This window comes from Cervus elaphus, chromosome 7 (genome assembly GCF_910594005.1).
Source record: "Cervus elaphus chromosome 7, mCerEla1.1, whole genome shotgun sequence".
In the NCBI taxonomy this organism is placed as follows: Eukaryota; Metazoa; Chordata; class Mammalia; order Artiodactyla; family Cervidae; genus Cervus; species Cervus elaphus.
In genome coordinates, this window is record NC_057821.1 from 29193720 (window position 1) to 29214037 (window position 20318).

Genomic DNA, 20318 nt, shown 5'->3' on the forward strand with positions numbered 1-20318 from the left:
GTTTCTGCAAGAACCATAGTGGTGAATTAACTGGTATATGATGTGATCACCATGGTTGCATCCTGTAAGTCTTTGAGGATGACATTAACCTCTTTCATTATCCCCAGGACACAATGTTGCTTTTAATATTCTGTCTTGGTTGAGCTTTGAAGGCTCTTTCAGGGTCTTCCACTAAACCTTTCCTACCAGAAGTTTTTTTACTCGACACACACACCCACACAAAAATCAACATGCGGGTTCTTGCCAACTCTAAATATGTCTACAGCTGTGACTCTAGGTGGAGAAATTGCCACCAAGAGAATGTATAGATACAGAGACACTGTGAGATATATATTGCCCTAAGACAGGATGCACATTATTTTCTGTTCCCCATATGCCTCACTTATACTGGAGATTCATGATTGCAGGCAGGTATCAGGGTCAAATCTGGCTTGTATTCATAGACCTATAAGGATCTAGATGTTCCCTTTCATCAGTGAGTGAAATAAGAACAATGGTCATTGGCTCCCACATGGAATGATGTGGGGAATTACTGTTGAACACAACCACTCCGTATTGCAGGGTATGTCCTCCGCGTAGTTAGGTTCTCTTCAGCAAGTGAGTTCTGGGTGTGAGAATTGGCTTAGGTCTGGAAACTAGATAAGGGATGGTAACTTTTTATTAGGCAGCTGACCTCAGCCTTCATCTCATTCATTTTGATCTATTAATATAATACTAAGCAACACTCTTGTTGCCTGTCCATCTACCTTGCGTCTAGAAACATCACGATCTATTAACCATTTCCATAAACCCCTTACAGTTAGAATATCCTGCTTGCATCCTGACATTGTTGGTTAATTCAAAAACTTGGTCCTTGTTTCTGCCTTGCTGTCACCTCTTCCCCTGCTTTCTGGGATCCTGTTATCCCCGCTGCTGCTGTGGTGTTATCTCCTAGATCAGCTCTGCCTACAGAGGACAGCGAGGTTAATACGGCTCACTTGTTCATTCCCTATTGCCTGATAAACACTTTCCTTTTGGAAATAGTTACTTGGGTTGGTTTTTTTGGTTTGTTTTTTGTTTTTGTTTTTTACCAATTTTGTTTTCATACCAGCATGCCTACTTGTCTAAGTTTTTTCATAACTTTCTGTTCAATGCCATGATGGTTCAGGCATCAGTGCTTCATTTAACGTGAGCCGTAGCACTTGCTGTGGCAGAGGGGCTGGAAGTGAAGCTCTGAACCATGCTGTGTATGGCCACCCAAGACAGATGGGTCACTGTGGAGAGTTCTGACAGAACGTGATCCACTGAGGAGGGAATGGCAAACCACCCCAGTATACTTGCCATGAGAACCTCATGAACTGTATTAAAAGACAAAAACGTAGGACAACAAAAGATGAGTCCCCCAGGTTGGAAGGTGTCCAATATACTACAGGGGAAGAGGGCAGAACTACTAATAGCCCCAGAAAGAATGAAGCAGCTGGGCCAAAGCGGAAGTGATGCTCAGTTGTGGATGTGTCAGGGGATGAAAATTAAATCTGATGCTGCAAAGAAGAGTATTGCATAGGAACCTGGAATATCAGGTCTATGAATCAAGGTAAATTGGACACGGTCAAGCAGGAGATTGTAAGAATAAACATCAACATCTTAGGAATCAGTGAACTTAAATGGGTGGGAATGGGCAAATTTAATTCAAATGGCCATTGTATCTACTACTGTGGGCAAGAATCCCATAGAAGTAATGGAATAGTTCTCATTAGCAACAAAAGAGTCTGAAATGCAGTATTTGGGAGCAACCTCAAAAATGACAGAATGATCTCGGTTTGTTTCCAAGGCAAGCTATTCAACATCGTGGTAATCCAAGTCTATGCCCTACTGTTGATACTGAAGAAGCTGACATTAATCAGTTCTATAAAGACTTAGAAGACCTCCTAGAACTAACACCAAAAAAATGTATTCGTCATTGGGGATTGGAATGCAAAAGTAGGAAGTCAAGGGTCACCTGGAGTAACAGGCAGGTTTGGCCTTGGAGTACAAAATGAACCAGGGCAAAGGCTAACTGAATTCTACCAAGAGAATTCACTGGTCATAGCAAACACCTTTCTTTTCAACAACACAAGAGAAAACATTACACATGGACATCACCAAATGGTCAATACTGAAATCGAATTGATTATATTCTTTGTAGGTAAAGATGGAGAAGCTGTATACAGTCAGCAAAAACAAGACCTGGAGCTGACTGTGGCTCAGATAATGAGCTTCTTATAGCAAAATTCAGGCTTAAACCAAAGATATCGGGAAAACCACTAGGCCAGTCAGATAAGACTTAAATCAAATCCTCTATAAATATGCAGTGAAGGTGATGAACAGATTCAAGGGATTAGATCTAGTAAACAGTGTGCCTGAACTAGGGACAACGGTCTGTATACTGTACAGGAGCAGTGAACAAAACCATCCCAAGGAAAAAGAAAAGCAAGAAGGCAAAAGGTTATCTGAGGATTCTTTACAAATTGTTGAAGAAAGAAGTGAAAAGCAAGGGGAAAAGGGAAATATACACCCAACTAAATGCAGAGTCCCAAAGAATAACAAGGAGAAACAAGTAGGCCTTCTTCAATGAACAGTGCTTAAAAATAGAGGAAAACAACAGAAAGGGAAAGACTTGAGATCTCTTCAAAAAAATTGGAAATATCAAGGGAAGATTTTCCCAAAAGATGGGCACATTAAAAGAGAGAAACGGTTGAGACCTAGTGGAAGCAAAAGAGATAAAAAACATATGGAAAGAAATACACGGAAGAACTGTACAAAAAAGAACTGGATGTCCGTGATGATGTGGTCAGTCACCAGAGCCAGACCTTCTGGAGTGTGAAGTCAAGCAGGCCTTAGGAAGCACTGCTGTCAATAAAGCTAGTGGATGCAATGGAGTTCCAGGAGAGCCATTCATAACCCTCAAAGATGATGCTCTCAAAAGTGTTGCGCTCAATATGTCAGCAAATCTCGAAGACCCAGCTGTGGCCACAGGACTGGAAGAGTCAATTTTCATCCCAGTTCCCAAGAAGAGCAGTACTAAAGAACATTCAAACCATCAGACAGTTGCACTCATCTCCCATGCAGATGTTCAGGCTCGATTTAGAAAAGGCAGAGGAACCAGAGGTCAAAGTGCCATCATCCACTGGATCATAGAAAAAGCAAGAGAATTTCAGATAAACATGTAGTAGTGCTTCATTGACAATGCTAAAGCCTTTGACTGTGTGGACCACAACCAACTGTGGAAAATTCTCAAAGAGATGGGAATATCAGACCAACTTATTTGCCTCCTGCAAAACCTGTATGCAGGCCAAAAAGCAACAGTTACAATTGGACATTGATTCCAAGTCAGGAAATGAGTACATTAAGGCTGTATATTGTCATCCTGCTTATTTAACTTATATTCAGAGTACATCATCTGAAATTCCAGGCTGGATGAAGCACAAGCTGGAATCAAGATTGCAGGGAGAAATATCAATAACCTCAGATATGCAGATGACACCAGCCTTATGGCAGAAAGTGAAGAGGGACTAAACAGCATGGTGATGAAGATGAAAGAAAAGGTTAAAAGCTGATTTAAAACTCAATATTCAAAAAACTAAGATCGTGGCATCTGGTCCCATCACTGGGGAAACAGTGGAAACTGTGACAGACTTTATTTTCTTGGGCTCCAATATCACTGCAGATGGTAACTGCAGCCATGAAATTAAAAGATATTTGCTGCTTGGAAGAGAAGCTATGACCAACCTAAACAGCATACTCAAAAGCAGAGACATTACTTTGCCAACAAAGATCTGTCTAGTCAAAGCTATAGTTTTGCCAGCAATCATGTAGGGATGTGAAAGTTGGACTATAAAGAAGGCTGAGTGCCAACGAATTCATGCTTTCGAACTGTGGTGTTGGAGAAGACTCTTGAGAGTCTCTTGGACTGTAAGGAGATTAAATCAGGAAATTAGATTAAATCAGGAAATCAACCCTGAATATTCATTGGAAGGACTGATGCTGAAGCTGAAGCTCCAATACTTTGGCCACCTGCTACAAAGAGCTGACTCATTAGAAAAGACCCTGATGCTGGGCAACATTGAAGTCAGGAGGAGGAGGGGATGTCAGAGGATGGGATGGTTGGATGGATCACCAACTCAGTGGATATGAGTTTGCGCAAGCTTCAGGAGATGGTGAAGGACAGGGAAGCCTAGTGTGTTGCAATCCATGGGGTCACAAAGAGACAGACATGACTGAGCAACGGAACAACAACCCACACTAATAAGGTCATGTTAAAATCTTACATGCTAGGCCTCAGAATAATGTGAATCAAGAACTTCCAGATGTCCAAACTGGGTTTAGAAAAGGTAGAGGAACCAGACATCAAATTGCTAATGTTTACTGGATCACAGAGAAAACAAGGGAATTTCAGAAAAACATCTACCTCTGTTTCATCGACTACCCTAAAGCCTTTGACTGTGGATCATAACAAACTGCGGAAAGCTCTGTTGTCGCCTTGTCATACTCCTTTCTCAATCCTGAGCCACTCTGTTGTTCTACACAGCGTTCTAATTCTTGCTTCTTGACCGGCAGACAGGTTTCTCAGGGGACAGATAAGGTGGTCTGGTACTCCCATCTCTTTAAGAGCTTTCCACAGAAAGATTTCCTCTTCTCGGGCTCAAAAATCACTGCAGATAGTGACTGCATCCATAAAACCAGGATACGATTACTTCTTGGCAGGAAAGCTATGACAGTCCTAGACAGTGTGTTGAAAAGCAGAGACGTCACTCTGCCAACAAAGGTCTGTATAGTTAAGGCTATGGTCTTCCCATTGGCCAGGTACGGTTGTGAGAGCTGGACCATAAAGAAGGCAGAGCGCCAGAGGATTGATGCTTTCAAACTGTGGTGCTGCAGAAGACTCCTGAGAGTCCCTTGGTCAGCAAAGAGATCAAACAGTCACTCTTAAAGGAAGCCAACTCTGAATACATATTGGAAGGACTGATGCTGAAGCTGAAGCTCCAGTATTTTGGCCACCTTATGTGAACAACCAATTCATTGGAAAAGTCCCTGATGTTGGGAAAGATTGAGGGCAGAAGGAGAAGAGGGCTTCAGAGGATGAGATGACTGAATGGCATCACTGATGCAATGAACATGAACTTGGGCAAACTCCAGGAGATGGTGAGGGACAGGGAGGCTTGGCATGCTGCAATCCACAGGGTCACAAAGAGTCAGACATGACTAGGCGACTGAGCAACAACAACATAGCATTTGTTAGAACAACTTTAAGTGAATGTCGCTCAGTCGTGTCCGACTCTTTGTGACCCTATGGACTATACAGCCCATGGAATTCTCCAGGCCAGAATACTGGTGTGGGTAGCCATTCCTTTCTCCAGGGGATCTTCCCAACAATATTGAAATATAATTTACCCATTGAAAAGAATCAATTATATCATATTCACAGAGAGGTGTGACCATTGCCACAATCAATTTTGAAAGGTTTTCATCACCCAGAAGCATTTTTAGAATATTGTTATCCAGGTACCAACTTCCCAGGTGGCTCAGTTGTAAAGAATCTGCCTGCAATGCAGGAGAGTCAGGAGACACGGGTTCAATCCCTGGGTTGGGAAGATCCCCCAGAGAAGGAAATGGCAATTCACTCCAGTATGCTTGCCTGGAAAATTCCACGGATAGAAGAGCCTGTCAGGCTACAGTCCAAGGGGTCCCAAAGAGCTGGACATGAATGAGCAACTGAGCACACATGCACGCATTGAGGTACCAATTTATTCCAGGGCAGTCAGCCCCTATTTCCCCTCAACATTTCCCTCCAACATTTCCCTCATCTCTAGACAAACACTAAGGTACTTTCTGTCTAAAGGGATTTGCTTATAAACCCTATAAATAAAAGCCAACAATTAATATGATCTTTTATTCTTGTTTTCTTTAGCAGAGCATAATGTATTCAAGGTTTAGCCATGCTAGGCATCCATGTATTAGGCATCTGTACTTCCTTCTTTTCATTTTCAAATTATTTTCCAATGCAGGTTTGTACCACTTTTACTAATTCATTCATGAAGGGATGCAGATCTGAGTTATTTCTGCTGATTGGCTATCATGATTAACGCTGCTATGAATGTCAGCTACAAACATTGTGGTGTAGACTACCATTTTCATTTCTCCAAGGTAAATACCTAGGAATGGAATTTATGAGTCCTAGAGTAACACTAGGTTCAAACTTGGAAGAATTTCCAGACTATTTTGCAACACCATTTTATATTCCCACTAGCAGGTTCCATGGTTCTAAACTCCACATCCTCTATGAGGATACGAATCTTGGTTTCTGAATTTTCAAGGAGGGGATGTCACCTATGCTCCCCACATGAATAAGCTCTGGGTTACATTTCCTATTACAGCTCATAAGCTTGAGAAAACCAAAGGGAAGATTTTCCCCAGATTTGGCTAATGCCCTGAGGATAAAAACAACTTCTCCCTCTGAAATATTCCCCACATTTATATTTTGGCCTAAACATTGATTCTCTTGGTACTGTACTTATGGAAGCTTTTTATAGTTAATCTATTATTTTTATTTGCTTTCACTGGACAAGGACACTTTAAAACCAGGCCAACCCTGTTACTCAAAATGGAATCTCCAAGGCCTATTTTTTTCAATCCTTCTATTTTTCTGGCAGCAGGGTAGTTGTGAGAATACAAGTCCACCTAAACCAAAGATACTTTATCTCTTCTGTGAGCCAGTGCTGATTTGTGAAATGCTTGTTATCAGCTCACAGTAAGAAACAGACAGACATTGAAAGTGAGCATAAGCAAGTAAACTACCTTATCTTGACCCAGACTGGTAATTGCCAAGAAAAAGATGAGCATTTTTATCATGTCATTAGATCCGCTAAGACTATTGGATTTTTACTCCTCATGGACTAGAGATTATAGCTTGGTGTTTAGTACTTTTAAAGACATTTGTGTGGGTCACATGTAAATTGATCATTTTTTTGGATACTTTACCCATAAAAATGCATATACAAAGAAATACAAAAGTTCAGTTCGGTCGTTCAGTCATATCTGACTCTTTGCAACCCCATGGATTGCAGCACAGCAGGCTTCCCTGTCCAACACAAACTCCCGGAGTTTGCTCAAACTCATGTCCATTGAGTTGGTGATGCCATCCAAGTATCTCATCCTCTGTTGTCCCCTTCTCCTCGTGGCTTCAATCTTGCCCAGCATCAGGACCTTTTCAAATGAGTCAGTTGTTCACATGAGGTGGCCAAAGTATTGGAGTTTCACCTTCAGCATCAGTCCTTTCAATGAATATTCAGGACTGATTTCCTTTAGGGTGGACTGGTTGGATCTCCTTGCAGTCCAAGGGACTCTCAAGAGTCTTCTCCAACCCCACACTTCAAAAGCATCAATTTTCTGGTGCTCATCCTTCTTTATGGATCAACTCTCACATCCCTACATTCCAGTAGTCACTGGAAAAACCATAGCGTTGATTAGACAGAACTTTGTTGGCAAAGTAATGTCTCTGCTTTGGAATATGCTGTCTATGTTGGTCATAGCTTTTCTTCCAAGGAGCAAGTGTCTTAATTTCATGGCTGCAGTCACCATCTGCAGTGATTTTGGAGCCCAAGAAAATAAAGTCTGTCACTGTTTCCAATGTTTCCCTATCTATTTCCCATGAAATGATGGGACTGGATGCCATGATCTTAGTTTTCTGAATGTTGAGTTTTAAGCCAAGTTTTTCACTCTCCTCTTCCACTCTCATCAAGAAGCTCCTCAGTTCCTCTTTGCTTTCTGCCTTAAGGGTGTTGTCATCTGCATATTTGTGGTTATTGATATTTCTCCCGGCAATCTTGATTCCAGCTGGTGCTTCATCCAGCCCAGCATTTTGCATGATGTATTCTGCATATAGGGCTTCCCTGATAGCTCAGTTGGTAAAGAATTCGCCTGCAATGCAGGAGACTCAGGTTCGATTCTTGGGTCAGGAAGATCCACTGGAGATGGGAAAGGCTACCTACTCCGGTATTCTGGCCTAGAGAATTTCATGGACAGTCCATGGGGTCACAGAGTTGGACACGACTGAACAACTTTCACTTTCACTTTTCACTCTGCATATAAGTTAAATGAGCAGGGTGGCAATATATAGCCTTGATGTACTCCTTTCTCAATTTGGAACCAGTCTGTTGTTCCATGTCCGGTTCGAATTATTGCCTCTTGACCTGCATACCGGTTTCTCAGGAGGCAGGTAAGGTGTTCTGGTATTCGCATCTCTTGAGGAATTTTCCACAGTTCATTGTGATCCACACAGTCAAAGGCTTTGGTGTAGTCAATAAAGCAAAAGTAGATCTTTTTCTGGAACTCTCTTGCTTTTTCTATGATCCAACGGATGTTGGCACTTTGATCTCTGGTTCCTCTGCCTTTTCTAAATCCAGCTTATACATCTGGAAGTTCTAGGTGTGCATACTGTTGAAGCCTAACTTGGAGAATGTTGAGTATTACTTTGCTAGCATGTGAGATGAGTGCTACTGTGCAGTAGTTTGAACATTCTTTGGTATTGCCTTTCTTTGGCATTGCCTAAATTAAAAAAGTTAACATGCAATAAAATGTCAGTATATGTGTATGGGTCCCATGAAGACCCATAGCCACAGGGCCCGTTGTCCAGCATCAGGGCTGACAGCGCGTGAACAGTGGTGTCTGTGCTCACCTGCGGGGAAGGGGTTCCTGTGTGGGACCCGACCCGGGTGGGGTGAGGATTCTGTTCCCGGCTGTGCCTCAGGGCTGGTCAGCGGTTTTCCCTGAAATAAACCCCAAACCACAAGTATGCCTCTCTCTGTTCCATTTAGAACAATTCCAAATCTTTTTTTCCCCACCCAGAACTACCTAAGAATACATGTAGGGAAATCTCAGAGAACAAGGATTCAGAGACTTTACCTTCTGCTTTATTTTGATTGATATAAAATATTGAGTCAGTTTATGGTGTACAACTGTTGATTTTATACACTTCTGTACTGAAAAATAATCACCACCATAGCATTATCTGACAACTGAATCATGTCACATCATTACCTCTTCTGCATGTGTGGAGAAAATTTAGATCTACTCTCTTAGCAACTCAGAGACTCTATGGTGAGCTGATAATCACGTCCTAAATTTTCAGCCTGGTGATAGCACACGGATGAAACTACATGTAACTCGTACCAAATGTTTTGTTATTTTCCTCTCAGGAAATAAACATTGAAATGTGTGTTTAAGACCCCGCCCCACCTTAATTATTCTCTGATCTTTAACATCAGTGGATCCCAGTCTGCTCAGGACTGCTTGTAGAGATTGTTACAAAATACTCAGGACTCTCCCCAGATCCACCTTCTCAGAGTGTAGGGCAGAGAGTTCAGGAATCTATTATGAACAAGCCGTAAGGGGAGGGTGGTGCGCGGCCAGGTGGGAATCCAGTTCTGTGTTCTTGCTCTGAAATGTGTGATCTGAAGATCACCACCAACTGTGCTATAAGTCTATTCCAGACCTTCTGTCTCTAAGAGGAGTGCAGGTGAAGGACATTCCTTCATGTCCTTCAGGACTCCTTTCCATGTTCCATCTTGACGTGGTGTCAGAATGGTGCCGTCTGCTCAGGAGTGTGGTCTGATCAGTTCCCATAGCGCGGGGGATTCAGGATTCAGTCCTCGCCCTTCTGCTTTTATAGCCAATTCTCCCCTCATCTGTCCCCTCATCTGTTCTCAAGGCTTTAAACATCATTTATATGGTGTCACCTCTTCCATCTATTTCTCCAGTCATCTCACCTAAACCCTAGACTAGTAAACCTAATTCAGTTGCCACTTTCCTAAACCAAATGCTGATGGTGATGCCTTCTCAAATATGCTCCTTCCAGAGTCCCCTCATTTCCACAGTAGGCGTCCCACATGCTTACTTGCAAATCTCAAATTTTGTGGTCCTCCTTCACGCTTTCTCATAACTCAGATTTACTCCACTAGGAAATGCTGTAAATGTACTTTCAGAATAGATCACGAATCCACTCACTCTCCATCATCTTCCCTGCTCACACCCAGGAGAAGCACCAGCATCCCCACCTGGCCCCTGCGCTGTTTCCTAGAGTCTCCTCTACACCTCCCTCTCCCTTCACCTCCTGACTCTGCACGGCAGCCTGACTGATGCTTCTAGAGAGCAGTCACACCAGGTCCTCCTCTGTTCCAATCATCCTATAACTCCATAGCTTGCTGAGATAAAAATCAACCCCCTTCTCACATCCTGGAGGCACACAGGATCTGGCCGGACATGGGATCTCATTGCAATTCCTTTTCCTTCAGCCACAGCTGCCTCCTGGCTCTCCCTTGAACACAGACACCCTCCTGCCCTCATGCATTTGCAATGGAGGCTCCTCTGCCTGGAGAGAACCTCCCCTAGATGTCCTTGTGGACATTCCTTCATGTTCTTCACATCTTTACTTAAAGGTCACCTTCTCAATGGGGCCCACTGTCAAGCCTAGTAACACAGTCACCTTCCCTGCCCCGCCACACTTATACTCTGGGTCACCTTCCTCAGAGCACTTACCAACCTGTACAGGAAACACTTCCCTCCCTTACTAGGCTCATAGTACATGCTCTGCCCCTTCTCCTAGAACACACTGCACATCGTGGACAATGTTTGTCTGTTGTCAGTTCATTGAGTTCTCCTAGATGCTGAAAGATGGTGTCATGTCTCTGTCACACAACAAATATCAGTTCAATGAATGGTTAGTGTAAAGCACTTCCCTATTCTAGATACCGAGTCTTTATTAATGTGAGCTCAGGCCACATGCTGTCTCATGGCAGTTACAGCACAACATCCATTCGCACTGACCTCAATGCTGCCTGTAGTTTACTCACAAAGGCTGATCTCCCTTCCCTCCCACACCAATCAGCCTGCACACCACACACGAGGCTCTTTTATCTCTTCAGGAAAGAAGATCCTCTGCTTCCGGCTCCTATATTCAACCTGCTGTGATTTTATTAGACTCTGCTTTCTAAATCCATGAGTTGAGATGGGAACCTACAGCAGCCTTAGAGGTAAGGGCAGAAGAGGGGGCAGATTGCAGAGAAGAGAGAAGTCCAGCAAGAATTAAGTCAAGACATGAAAAGATTGGGTCCCTCCTCTTTGTAAGTTCCAGCATGTGGTTCCTTTAAAAAGATGGAGAAAAGTTGGAAAGAAAAATCCAGCAAAATCTCTAGAAGGAGGGCAAGAACTGGATGCCTCTGAAATTTCTCTCTTGACATCGCTGAGATCCTGTGTGCATGGATCTCTCGGACTTGTGGGGCAATGAGAGGCAAAGTGACTCCTGCTGCTGTCAGAGATGGGGTCACCAGAGAAAAATGAGACCAGGACTCTACACATGAAATAGAACAGTCGGTACACCACCACCAATAATAGCAATAAATAAATAAGCAAAATATAAACACATTAAAAAAAAGACAGGTGCTAAGGATTGGTCCAAGGCCTAATCCTAGGCTGACTGTTTAAGAAACGCACCCTGCCCCTGGTCCTGGAGATACAAGGCCCAGGTGACTTCTGAGTTCATGATCACAGGTGCTTGGCAGGACAAGGATTTACTGAAGGGACAAGGACAAAGGAATGGAGAAGAGGACCCAGTCCAGGAGTGACGACGGGCAGCGCATGGGCAGTGTGTGCATGCCCACCAGGCACTGATCACTGACTGCGCACAGGCCCTGTCCACACTCAGCTCCTCACAGCCTCCTCCTGTCCCTCCTGCAGCTGACTCAGCACAAAAACATGTGGATGAATCTGGAAAGTTCTCAGTGTTTCAATTTATTTCCTCTTTCAAACTTAAGGAATCCTCAGCTTTATTATCTGATACCCCTTCATGGCACTAATTTCAAAGAACAAATTCATATATACAGATTTTATTTTCAGTAAGGAAATATGACATCATTACTCAGTGCATATGAAGCAGACATGGATTGACACGGCCCAGCCTCGTCTCTGATGGAACAGGACAGTGGATGAGGGAGGAGAACACAGGTCCGGGTGGGGAGGGGGCGCAGTGGGCAGGGGTGGGAAGTCTCCCCACCTCTTCACGTTATGCTATTAGGAGCACAGACACACTCAGATGCAGCTGCAGAAAGAGGGGTCCTGGGATCTGATGTCACAAAGTGGGACCGAGCATCACTCAGTCCCCACAAGGCAGCTGTCTCACACTGTGAGAGAAAAGAATCAGGAACCAGTTCAGGTCGGTCATGTAAGCACTCACATTCTCCACAGCCCCCCACATGCTCACATGTCCCACTCAAAGATCCCTGCCGCCCAATGTGTCCCCTCTGCCCCAATCCCCCTTCCAATCTAGACCCTCCAGGGTCTCACCTTTAGGAACCGTGAGAGACACATCAGAGCCCAGGGCACTGTCACAGCCTGGAGGAGAACAAGACCAGGACGTGGTCAGAACCCACAGGAGAGAAACTAGAGAAGGAACTTTGAGGACAATGAGCCCCCCATGGCCTCCTGTCTGCACCCTCACAAGGGTCTCAGGAATCATCCCCTTCATACTTACTTGCAGCCTGGGTGTAGATCCGTCCTTTTTCACCTGTGAGAAGAAAATACCACGTGAGAGGCCAGGGAGAAGGCTGAGTCATGAGACCCTAGACGAACCCCTAGTCCTGGACCCTAGAGAACTTTCTGGAACTGTGGTCAAAACTCATGATAGGATCAGGAACACAGAGAAGGGAAACGTGTAAGGACTGGGCCATCTGACTTCCTGGAGGTCTGTCCTCAGCAAGGATCTCCCTCTGACCTTCAAGTGCTGAAAACTTGGCCCCCAACTGGAATTAGGAAGGCGAAAAATTTCTCTTTCATTTTCATACATGCTTTAGAAAAGCAAAATGTTAGCATGAGCTCCATACTCCACGCGTGTGTGGAGCATACTTTCCAATAACCAGGCAGGTAAACGTCTACCTGGGCTTGAAACCCCCAGTGAGACAGGAAAACTCAGATCACTCCTTCCCTTTCCCTACCTGAACGCTTCTTCCTCCAGATCACAGCTCCAGCCACCACAGCCATCACGAGGAGAACCAGGGCAACAATGATGCCCACGGTGAGGAAGGAGGTCTGAGGAGGTTCTGTGGAGGAAAGGGAAGAGGCCGACATCAGGCTTGAGTCCTGACCTTGCTGAACTGAGTCCTGAAGGGCTCCTGCTTTATCTGAGAGGAAGCTCCAGCCCCATATCCCTCCTTACCCCATCTCAGGTTGAGGGGCTCCTGAAGCCCCTCGTGCTGCACATGGCACGTGTATCTTTGCTCCTCTCCAGAAGGTACCACCAGGGCTGCCCACTTCTGGAAGGTCCTGTCCCCTGAAGGCCTGGTCTCCACAAGCTCCATGTCCTGGGTCTGGTCCTCCCCATTGCGCTGCCAGGTCAGTGAGATCTCCTCAGGGTAGAAGCCCAGGGCCCAGCACCTCAGGGTGACCTCATGGTCAGAGATGGGGTGACGGGTCACATGCGCCTTTGGAGGGTCTGAGGAAGAATCAGAAAATTTACAGTTTGTGTTACCTCCATGGGTCACTGAAGCAGCATCATGTGACCATCCTGAGAAAGGATAGAACAGTGATTTTTCCCCCAGCTTTACTGAGGTATACGTAACATAAACTATACACATTTAAAGTGTACTACATGTTGCTTTCATATATATCTACACTGTGAAGGTAATTAATGTATTCATCAACTTACCTTATGTATGTGTCTGTTTGACAGGGGTGATGAGAATGATTCTGATCAATTTTAAAGTATACAATACAGGATTATTATTAACTATAGTCACCAGGCTGTACATCAGATCCCCAGATGTATTATGAACTTTTTTACCAGCTGAGCTATGGAACATTCAAGACCATGGTGTTGAAAAAAGTGCACAAGAGCTAGATAACAGCCTCAAATCAGAGATCAGGGATGATCTATATTAGTCCTTGGAAATTTCTAGAATGAGAGACTAGGATAGGAGCTCTAAAAGTCTGAGGGGGAGAATACAGACTGGTGGAGGCTGAGTGACTCAGAAAAGCTGGAGCCAGGCCTCCTTAGATGCTCTCAGGGTGAGAACATGTCTTGAGAAAGAAAGTCATGGATCACAAGCTGGCGGCCAGGGTCAAAGGGCACCGCCGACCAGCTATTTCAGGGATGGTTTGTTTCCTGCTTCTTCCTCAAAGACAGTGGATTCCTTAATTGTCCTTCAGAGAAGTGGGGCCACTGGTGACTGTCTTGTACAGAATATGAAAACTTGGGCAGATTCCTCGCTCTCCTGACAAGAACCTGGGGCGCTGTTCCCCCAGGGACCCCATTTTCCTCTCCTCGTGGGAAGCCAGCTCCAGCCCGCGGGGAGATCAGGGAGGCCCCGCGCCCCTCGTACCTGCGCGCAGCAGCGTGTCCTTCCCGTGCTCCAGGTGTCTGTGGAGCCCCTCCACGCAGCGGCCCTCCAGGTAGTTCCTCTCTCTCTCCGCAGCACCTGCCGCCTCCCACTTGCGCTTGGTGATCTGAGCCGCCGTGTCCGCCGCGGTCCAGGAGCGCAGGTCCTCGTTCAGGGCGATGTAATCTCTGCCGTCGTAGGCGTCCTGCGAGAAGCCGCGAAGGAGACGCCTGTCCGGCCCCACGTAGCAGCCGTACCCCCACTGGTAGGTGTGAGACCCTGACCCGCCCCGACCACCCGCGGTGATTAAACCCAAACTGAAAATGAAACCGGGTCAAGTCCCCACCGGCTCCTCCCGGGTCGGGGTGCCGGGTGTGTTCCGCAGTGTTGGGGTGACCCTCGGACCCGCAGACTCGGGGCGACCCCGGCCGGTCCCTGGGGATGGGGGTCGTGACCCGGACCCGGACCCGCGTCGCTCACCGGCCTCGCTCTGGTTGTAGTAGCCGCGCAGGGTGTTCAGGCCCTCTCGGAAAATCTGTGCGGAGTCCTTGTAGATTCTCGTGTTTCGATCCCAATACTCGGGCCCCTCCTGCTCCACCCACAGCGCCCGCGGTTCTTCCCTCGGATCCGGGGCGTCGCTGTCGAACCGCACGAACTGCGTGTCGTCCACGTAGCCGACGGCGATGAAGCGGGGCTCCCCGAGGCCGGGCCGGGATACGCCGGTGTAGAAATACCTCATGGAGTGGGAGCCTGGGGGCGGGAAGGGGTGAGACCGGCCCGACACTTCTCCCGGCGCGGGTCCCGGTTCCGAGGTGATGGGGACGGGAGGGCGGAGGGGGCGGAGGGCCAGTGAGCTGGAAGAGGTCGAAAACCGGCCGGATCTTCGAAAGGGGTAGAAAGGAGGGGTCGGGAAGCAAGAAGGGACAGGCCGGGACCCGGGGAGGGGGCGGGTCTGGGCAGGGCGTCGGGGCCGCTCAGTCCCTGGGATCCTGCCCGCCGAGACTCCCGGGCGGTCCCCTCGCCCTTCCCCGCAGAGGTCGTTCCCTCCCGACCCCGCACTCACCAGCCCGGGTTTTCGTCAGGACCAGGATCCCCGAAAGGAGCAGGAGAAAGGTTCCCGGCCCCAAGACTCGCATCCTCTGGGTCTGGGAAGTAGCAGTCTGGGCGGGTCGGTGGAGACTTTATAACCGGGATCCGCGGAGACGCTGATTGGTTTTTCTAGAAACCTGGCACCCAGTGGCAGTGAGAACTGGGGCCGCGTCACGAGTGTCCAGGCAGCAGGGCTAAACAGGTTGTGAGAGAGAAAGTGAAACTCGGGGAGACGGGGAACCCCCAACACGGAGCGTCCCAGCCCCTGATTCCACCCTTGACCCTGAGATCCTGAGCGGCTTGCGCTCCAGGGACCTGGGACTTTGCCCTGATCCCTCCCCTCCTGCTAGGTAGAATGTTCAAACTACCCAATAATTGCACCCATCTCACAGGCTAGCAAAGTAATGCTTAAAATTCTCCAAACCAGGCTTCAACAGAACGTGAACCCTAAACTTCAGATATTCAAGCTGGATTTAGAAAAGCCAGAGGAGCCAGAGATCAAAGTGCCAACATCCCCTGGAACAAGGAAAAAGCAAGAGAGCAAACATCTACTTCTGCTTTATGGACTATGCCAAAGCCTTTGTGTGGATCAAAAGAAACAGTGGAAAATTCTTCAATAGATCGGAATACCAGACCACCTGACCTACCATCTTGAGAAAACTGTGTGCAGGTCAAGAAGCTGCAGTTGGAACTGGACATGGAACACAGACTGGTTACAAATTGGAAAAGGAGTATGTCAAGGCTGTATATTGTCACCCTGCTCATTTAACTTACATGCAGAGTACATCATGTGACATGCTGGGCTGGATGAAGCACAAGCTGGAATAAAGATGGCCAGGAGAAATATCATAACCTCAGATATGCAGATGACACCACCCTTACAGCAGAAAGCAAAGAGGAGCTAAAGAGCCTCTTGATGAAAGTGAAAGAGAGGAGTGAAAAAGTTGGCTTCAAGCTCAACATTCAGAAAACTAAGGTCATGGCATGTGGTCCCATCACTTCATGGCAAATAAATGGGGAAACAATGGAAATAGTGGCAGACTTTATTTTTGGGGGCTCCAAAATCATGCAGATGGTGACTGCAGCCATGAAATTAAAAGATGCTTGCTACTTGGAAGAAAATCTACACCTAAACAATATGTTAAAAATCAGAGACATTACTTTGCCAACAAAGGTCCATCTAGTCAAAGCTGTTTTTTCCAGTAGTCATGTGTGGATGTGAGGGCTGGACTGTAAAGAAAGCTGGGCACTGAAGAATTGATGCTTTTGAACTGCGGTGTTGGAGAAGGCTCTTGAGAGTCCCTTGGACTGCAAGGAGATAAACTATGAAATCTGAAAAGAAATCAGTCCTGGGTGTTCATTGGAAGGACTGATGCTGAAGCTGAAGCTCCAATCTTTGGCCAGCTGATGTAAAGAACTGACTCATTGAAGAAGACCCCTATGCTGAACCAGATTGAAGGCAGGAGGAGAAGGGGATGACAGAGGATAAGATGGTTGGATGACATCACTGACTCAATGGACATGAGTCTGAGCAAGCTCCAGGAGATGGTGATGGACAGGGAGGCCTGGCATGCTGCAGTCCATGGGGTCACAAAGAGTCGGACATGACTGAGCGACTGAACTGAACTGAACTCTCCTCCAAGAGCTCTTTGTCCCCCTGTCTCCCTGAGTCCTAGCTCTGGGGCTGTTTGAGATTTTGATTAAAATATCTACACAATCTTACAAATTAGTGAGGACCCCAAGGATAGTATTATGTGACCACTTCTATGCATATTTTCCATACTACAAATAATACACTTTAAAGATTATTGTTTCTTTATTTAGAATAATATTAATAGAAAGAAAGTTTAGTCGCTCAGTCATGTCCAACACTTTGCGACCGCATGCATTGTAGCCTACCGGACTCCTCTGTCCATGGGATTTTCCAGGCAAGAGTACTGGAATGGGTTGCCATTTCCTTTTCCAGAGGATCTTCCCAACACAGGGATCGAAAGCGAGTCTCCCACATTGTAGGCAGACGCTTTACCGTCTGAGCCACCAGGGAAGTCCTAAAGGCTGGCTATAATATTAATAATCATTGTGTTTAATATGAATAACTAGTTCCCAGAATAAACAGGGTAGTGAGAAGCATAGAGCTTTTTCCATTGTTTCCAAGTATCTTTCCTGTCTCTTTCACTAGGAGATCACTGGATTTTCAGGTTTGTGTCTGCATTGAATCTGTTATTTTGATTGTAGTCTGTGAAAGTGAAAAAGCCCGCACATATGTAGGAATAAACTTTTCAGATAATTGTGGATGTTCATCTTGGATACAAAAGTAAAACTATACAAATTGTAGTTTCTCAAAGGATTTTTCAGCAGTGGACCTGAAACAATATCATTGACTATTTTCTATTCTGTTACATTAAAATCTATATGCCTATTTTGCTCTTTGAACATCTCTTGTACTAATACAATATTTTTTACAAAGTAATACATTGTTTCACTAAATTATACAGATCTTTCTGCTCATTCATTCTTTCAAGAACAGTTGTTTTCCATGTGAAAGAGGGTAGTTCAGAGCACACAGAATTTTTCCTTGGGCCACAGGACTTTGAAATTTAGTAGAAGTGCTCAGTGTGTACTTTCCATCTCATCACAGAAGATGCTTTCAAAATGTGTATTTAAGAATGATGATTAGGAAACATAAGCATTTTTATTTACTTTATTTTAAAAAAAATTTATTTTATTGAAGGATATTTGATTTATAATATTAATTTGTGCTGTACAGCAGAGTGATTCACTTATACATGTGTATATATGTATATATATTCTTTTTCATATTTTTTTCCATTTTGGTTTATTAAGGACAGATAAGGATTTTTATTGTGTCATTCTGGATGTTTTAAAGCAAACCTGATTATTGGTTTTCTTTTTTTCTACAAGAAAGCTTTGGTGAAAGTAGTTACTAGTGCAGTTTGCTACCATAGTCTGTTACTGCTAAGTGATACATCAAAGCAAATGTCAACATAGTGAGAAGTCAAATAATATCTGAGTGATGCTATGAAAGTAGCTTTCACCTCAGGGATCTCATGAAAGGGTCTCAGTGACATCAAGGGTTCCACAGACCACACTCTGAGAACTGCTGTTCTGAATGAACCAGCGCATCTCCCAACTGATATCTGCCTTTGCCTCCTCTTCATTTCGGAAAATGCTTTTTCCTGAGCTGAACTCCCTGACTCCCCAAACTTAACTGAGGGTCCTGCCCCTGGGTCCTCTAGGAGAGAACTCACCCCCTAGAAAGTGATGCCAGAGAGTGTCCTCAGTCTGGGAAGGGAGGTGGGGGGACAGGTGTTTCCCCTTTGGATCTGGGAACAGAAGGCGCCAGACCCACTCATAACCTACTTTGATTTTGTTACACACCAGTTTAATATGTATTTATATCCCCGACAGAAATCTGATGTAGTGTCTAAGAAAAATAATATTGGCCCTTTCATCTCATGTGGTCTAATGCACCTGACTTGAGGTCAACAAATCATGAAGGACAGTCCATTCCAAGAGAACATTCTGTGGTGAAAGAATTGTTCTGTGTCTGTGCTGTCCAGTCAGGTAGCCAGTAGCTACATGAGGCTATTTACACCTTAAAGTTTCTGTTGTGCTGAGCACTTTTATTTATTTTAATTTAAATAGCAATATGTGGCTACAACCTATCATATTGGTCAATCCATATCTAGAATGGTGTTAATTAATCTCCCATCTTTTTCCCCTAAAAGATACTGTGACTCATAGGTTGATGCACATTAAAATAATCTTAATATTGAAGTCATGGCTTTGTCTGTGCAGGTCTTAGATATAGCTTTAAATACAGCATGCTCTGAAATCTTCTTTAATGGGTATTTTAACAGATAGAGTGTTCCAGCATTAGCCAAACCATGGTTTATTACCCTAAGGTCGTAAATGTTCAAAACTGCCCATCACTAGATATAATCCTTGAGCTCTTGGTGTTTTCCTTAACTTGGTAAACATAAGGACACACAGAAGTCCTCATTTAGCCCAAGAGGATGTGTTTATTGAACACAACAGATATCAATACTTTGAGGGACTTGTACATACTTATGAGGTTGTGAAGCAGAAGATACAATGTTAGAATCCACCACCTTACTACTTTTTACTTACTGCTCCTGCTATACTTTCTCCCCAAATTCCATCAGTTCTGTTTCCCTTCACCCTTGGACCCCTCTCTCCTAGACAAAAATATACATAAATTTTTTACACTTGTGGAATGAACAGTTTTTTGAACCAAAGATTAAAATCATCAAAGCATATAAATCTTTACTATGTCAATCAGACACTCACAAGACACAAACATATACCCCTATTCCAATGGAGACACATAAACATTTTTGGCAAACAGGTGACATGTCTCAATGTTCTTCCACCAAAGACCACCAGGAGCAAATCTGTGGGCAATCAAGTTGGATTCATACTGGATAGAGCGAGGGAGATCACAGAGCATCAGGGACGATGGTGTCCTTGTAAGGTGTTAGAACATATACAGCCAGGAGTCCCCAAACTCTGAGGTTGGACCGGTACCTCCTATCAGATCAGTGCCAACATTAGATTAGAAATAAAGTGTACAATAAAAATACTGTGCTTGTATCATCCTGAAACCATTCCTCCCATCCGTGGTCCATGAAAAATTGTCTTGCATGAAATCAGTTCCTGTTGCCAAAAAGTTGAGGACCGCTGATATACAGGATGTGGGCTTTGATTTTGAGAAGCGTCTATGGAAGACTGGCTCACTCTAGACTGGGCGTTGTCGGGAAGCGGGGGCAATTCCAGGACTGGGCACCTCAGAGCCTCTGCTGTAGG

The 20318-nt window shown here is 45.0% G+C and overlaps 1 protein-coding gene across 12 annotated transcripts in view; it reads right to left on the bottom strand.

Moving 5' to 3' along the window:
* LOC122697341 (BOLA class I histocompatibility antigen, alpha chain BL3-7) overlaps positions 1-20318 on the bottom strand; it is a 256855-nt gene that overhangs the window by 159915 nt on the left and 76622 nt on the right. For 3 of the 12 annotated variants that reach the window (XM_043908106.1, XM_043908104.1, XM_043908075.1), the window contains exon 8: positions 11782-12191. The exons of 1 other annotated variant lie outside the window; for it this stretch is intronic. In XM_043908106.1, the coding sequence (XP_043764041.1) occupies positions 12187-12191 (5 nt within the window). In that variant the 3' untranslated portion in view covers positions 11782-12186. Of the gene's footprint in view, positions 1-11781; positions 12192-12280; positions 12403-12541; positions 12575-13001; positions 13107-13222; positions 13499-14384; positions 14661-14861; positions 15132-15444; positions 15566-20318 lie in introns of those variants that run through there. 8 more of the 12 variants (XM_043908085.1, XM_043908072.1, XM_043908102.1 and 5 more) reach the window with 8 other exon arrangements.